The 4,963-nt window shown below is 50.4% G+C and overlaps 1 protein-coding gene across 1 annotated transcript; it reads right to left on the bottom strand.

The window, feature by feature from the left end:
• Window positions 1-2,448: 2,448 nt before the first annotated feature.
• Window positions 2,449-4,041, bottom strand: Hcar1 (hydroxycarboxylic acid receptor 1). Its single transcript, XM_005344400.3, has one exon. It carries the CDS (start codon window positions 3,686-3,688, stop codon window positions 2,657-2,659), a length of 1,032 nt encoding a protein of 343 aa, XP_005344457.1. The 5' UTR covers window positions 3,689-4,041; the 3' UTR covers window positions 2,449-2,656.
• Window positions 4,042-4,963: the final 922 nt, after the last annotated feature.

Below are 4,963 nucleotides of genomic sequence, written 5' to 3'. Positions count from 1 at the left end.
TAATAATAATGATAGTGTGAAGAAAATAAAATAAAAGACCAAGAGGATATGTGGTCCTTGATTTGATGCTGGTAGGACTTCCTGGCTTGACTCCTTCCTAGGAAGCAGAAGTCAGGCAGTAACAACGGAGTAGCTGCTTAGGGACACTTGACTCTCGTGTGTCCGCTTCTTTCTATGGACTCTCTGTGTGCCGTGTGCTCATGTGTCAGGCACTGCAGGGTCACCATGAGTTTCTGAGTCCTGGCTTACACAAAGTTCCCTTTTCCTTTCCTGTCTCTTTCTTTTGACCTCATTAGAGCCTGTTGCTGGCACTCCAGGCTTTTCCATTCTTTATCTGAAGCCCTCCTCCCCACTCTGGGGCCGCTCACGCTCTCTGTGACTACTGAGAAAAGCCAGCGGCTTTCTCTCTTCCCCCTCTCTGTCTCCCTCCTCCCCACTCTGGGGCCGCTCACGCTCTCTGTGACGACTGAGAAAAGCCAGCGGCTTTCTCTCTTCTCCCTCTCTGTCTCCCTTCTCCATCTGCTGAGATTTACAGCTTGCCTGCCCCGGAGTTTTTCTTTTAAACTTGAATAAAAACTACCCCCTGAGCTTAAAAACAACCACAAACCACATGTGATGTGGTTAAGTCATCTTTGAAAACTCATAGCCAGATGTAGGGTTTCATTCTTTTTTTGTTTTTTGTTTTTGTTTTTGTTTTTTTTTGATTTTTCGAGACAGGGTTTCTCCGTGGCTTTGGAGCCTGTCCTGGAACTAGCTCTTGTAGACCAGGCTGCTCTCGAACTCACAGAGATCCTCCTGCCTCTGCCTCCCGAGTGCTGGGATTAAAGGCGTGCGCCACCATCGCCCGGCTTAGGGTTTCATTCTTTACGTGCACGCAGTCATTCAACAAGTATTTATTTACACCTGTTATAAGCAGGTAGTCCCTTCTAGGCACTTGGGACGAAAGAGTAAAACAAAGTCCTCATGCGTCCAGATTGTATACTCATTGGCTCTGCCCTAACCCTTTGGAGGCACTAGTACTTCTCTTGGACAAGTGGAGAAACCAAAACTGAATGTGGTTTTATAAACTCTTCCCTAAGAGCGCTTGTCTAATAAGTGTTTGAGCGAGGATTCAAACTGAGACCCATTTGACTGTGCAGCCAATACAATTGTTACCACATTAATTAATTAATTAATTAATTGTGTGTGTGCGCATGTGTGTGGGGGGGCATAGGCCAGAGAACAACCTTTGGGAGTCTGTTTTCTCCTTCCACCAATGGCTCCCAGGGATACTCAGGTTGGCATCTTGGCAGCAGGCTCCTTAACCCGTTGAGCCATCTTGCCGGTCCTGTAGCCAGACCACGGTTTTGGCTACCAGGCTGTACACCGCTCTGGCAAGGGAAACAGTGTGGAGAGCCTAGAGGAGTGTCTCAGGCTAAAGACATAAAAGTTGTCAAGGTCCCTGCCTGGGGGAGAATGCTCTGGGAATCGGAGAAAGTGCGAACAGAGGGATGACTGATGCCTGTCACTCCTTTGGAAGAGGAGCTGAGCTTGACACGGGATCTGTTTTCCTTCCTCTGGGACAGGAGCAGCCTGCGCTTCACAAAATCGTCTAGTGGTGAGAGTTCCAGGCAGTATCTGGGGAACACGTGAGCAGAGGGAGGCCACAACAGGAGGAGATCCTGACGATTGGCTAGACACTGTTCACCAAAAGGGAGCCGAGATGAAATGTCTCTGGCCTCCCCCTAGAACTTCACAGTCTCCCAAAAGTTGGCAAACAAAGCTCCAGCTAAACGGGGAGCAAGGGGTTGAGAATGGAGTTCAGTGGTGAGTGCTCACCTAGGCCTTGTAAGGCCCCAAGTTCATTGCCCAGCACCAAAGACAAAACAGATGGGGTTACGAGATAGTACTAGGCTGCACAATATGAATTCAACAAGGAATGGAGAATGAATGAATGAAGAATGAATGAATGAAGAGGAAGCTGGAGAAACTAGACTGGTTTGTCGAGTCCCCCAGCATCTTCTTTGAAAAGCAAACAAACAGGCAAAACCAAACCACCTAAAGTCAGCAAAGTATGAAGCTGTAAGGTTAGGGTAGATTCTTTTTGCTGTCCTCCTGGGCTACCTGGAAGTTCAAACACTGGAAAGGAAATATACAGAGGCTCCCCAGGGAAGATGAAACACAGCCAGGACCCAGCATCCCCCCATGTAAAGGGTCTCACTCAGCTGGACAGAAGTATATCCACCCAGTCCAGGTTCAATTTATTTTCAGCCCAGAAAATACTGACAAGTTATCAAGTTCATTAACTTTCTCAGAGCAAGAACAAGACCATATTCTCAGCCATGTAAAGTGACAGAGGCTCTGAGCATGCTTTCCTTCACACACACACACACACACACGAACACACACGCACACACAGGCGCACACACACATGCACACACATGCACGCACACACACACATGTGCCATCCTCTTACCATAGCAATCAGAATATTTAAACACAACTAACTCACTTCAAGCAACTGGACCCTTCTGGAAAAGGCAGAATGACATGGAATTCATTTCCACCTGAAAGACACAGCTGAGAAACAGCGGTGGCATTTTTGAAGTCCCCACCCATTTAACTCACAGTTGCCCATCCCTCTGCCTTGTGGTTGGGCCATTTGCCTTAACGCCATTCAACACACTTGGAGATCCCACTGCCCCTCTGACGGCCTTTGGGAGCTATTTGCCCCATCGACGGAGCTCTTACGACAGAGGGTGGAAATTGGCATCTCTTCTGACCTCTGTGTCTTCAAGTGTCCTGGGCGTTTGGGTCTCAAACTGCAGATTTTGAGACTGGTATAGAACTTGGGGAACGAGGGGCTTGAGAAATAGTAGATGAGAGGGTCCAGCATGCTGTTCAGGTAGGTGAAACTGAGGGTGACGTGGAGGGCTGTGTGGACAGAGGAGTCACAGGCACTGGAGGGCACTGTCCAGAGGAAATAGAGCCTGGCTAACACGCTGGGCAGGTAACACGTGATGAACACAGCAGCCACCACCATGATGAAGCGGGTGGCCCTCTTCATCCGAGTCTGTCTGGCCAGCTGCTGCCTCCGTCTGAGGCTCCAGACAACTTTGAAGGAGCAAAACACGATGATGGCTAGAGGCAGGAAGAACTCCAGCTGGAACATGATATCATGCCACCCGTTGGCTGACTCCATGATGAAGCTCTCACAAGACGACCCTGTTTCCTGCACACACAGGTGACTCTCCATGAGAAGGTACATAGTCCCCAAGATGACCAAGGTCCAGAGCACACAGGCTGCCGCAGCTGCTGTCCGGTTGGATATGGCATTCACCGGGTGGTGGGGGTGGACCACTTTGAAATACCTGTCAGCAGCCACCACGGTGAGGAAGACAATGCTCCCCGCCCTATTCATGCCCAGCATGAAGAGCACCAGGCGACAGGGAATATCCCCAAAGGCCCAGTGCCTCCGTCTGAGGTAGTAGTCTGTCCGCAAGGGTAGGGAGATCATGAGGAGAAAATCAGCCACGGCCAAGTTGAAAAGGTAAATAGTACTCGGTTTCCAGGTCTTCATGTGAAAGCAGAAACCACACAGCGCTATCCCGTTGCCTAGGGCACCAAGCACGAAGGCCAGGATGAGTAGCGGTGGCATCACCTTGGAGATGGGGTCTCCCTCGATGAGACAGCACGACCCGTTGTCCATGGCAGTCGGAGAGAGGATGAATGTCCTCGGGTGACCGGCACAAGGGCTATCGGAATACTACCACTCACACCGCCGCTGAGCCCTTAACCTCATCACCCTGGGATGCAGACGCTGCACCCACAAGAGAAACTTCAGCCAGGAAACGAAAGCCTGGAGCAGGCCCTTTCTCTTCCTCAGCCTGGATCACAAGCTCCATGTCCCCGGCAGGGGTGAAGATTGTGGCTGGGCCAGGCTCTGAAGTGCAAACTGTTTTCCACACATGGACCTTTCTGGGATACAGCTCTGGGGTCCGATGGGATGTGTGCTGCCCCGGAATTGCTGGATCCAGTCGTGAGAGGATTTTTCTTTCCTGCTTCTTCTTCTCAGTCTGCTCTGCAGAGTGCTCAGAGCTGCCCAGAAGGCTTGGGGGAAAAAAGTTTGTTTGCCCTCCCTCCTGGTGGAGAAATCTAAACATTTCCTGGAGTCTTTCCTGGAGTCATTCCGGGCCTCTGCCTGGCTTCTTTCCTCCCTAACCTTTGCCTGACTGCCCCGTCCTCCCCAATCTCCTGGGACACTCCCATGCAGTGCCAGAGAGGGGAGACTGTGTTTTGTAGCCTCTCAGGGCTACTTCCTGTGCCCATACCCAGAATTACAACCTTAACACTCGGGAGGGTCTGCAGAGAAACGCGCTTCTAAACATGACATCTGTCGGGTATCAGAAAAATCTGTGTGGGGGGAGGGTGTGGCTCAGAGGTGACATGTGCCAAACTCTGGGCTCTACTTCTATGGCCAGTTCCTTCTAAAAGGGGTAGTATATGAAGGTCCCACCTTTCCCCCGTCTCCACAAGGCAGCCTCTTCCAGAGGAGTTCTGGTTCTCTTCCTGTTCTGCCCGGAAGTAGAACCTAGTTAGTTACTTTTGCAAACATTTGACTCTGCTTCCCAGCAGTGGCCCAGGAGAAGCCAACACCAGGGTGAAGTGTGCTCGTGAGGGTCTATGAGGAAGCAAGAGGTTCCGTAAGGAGTTAATGTCTAAAATAATCATGGGTAGAACAAGACTGCTTTAAAAACTGGAGTTTTTGCTAAAATGTCCTATTCTTTTGGCTTGAGAGAGTGTCCATCTGCCCCACGCCTTTTCCATTTAGGAAGGGAGAGGAGGGGGCGCATTGAAAGAACTGCCCAAGTTCATTCTTCTGCTCACTGATTAAAGCTAGACTTGAGTTGGATGTGGCAGTGCAGGCCTGGAGCACACACACATACACACACACACACACACACACACACACACACACACACAC

Source organism: Microtus ochrogaster, chromosome 2 (assembly GCF_000317375.1).
Source record: "Microtus ochrogaster isolate Prairie Vole_2 chromosome 2, MicOch1.0, whole genome shotgun sequence".
NCBI lineage: Eukaryota > Metazoa > Chordata > Mammalia > Rodentia > Cricetidae > Microtus > Microtus ochrogaster.
Note: the sequence above shows the minus strand (reverse complement) of the source record. Positions and strands in the feature narration are given on the sequence as shown.

What these genes read in the sequence shown, in the direction of transcription:
- Hcar1 (XM_005344400.3), bottom strand. Translation starts at nt 3,688, where the DNA reads ATGGACAACGGGTCGTGCTGTCTCATCGAGGGAGACCCCATCTCCAAG.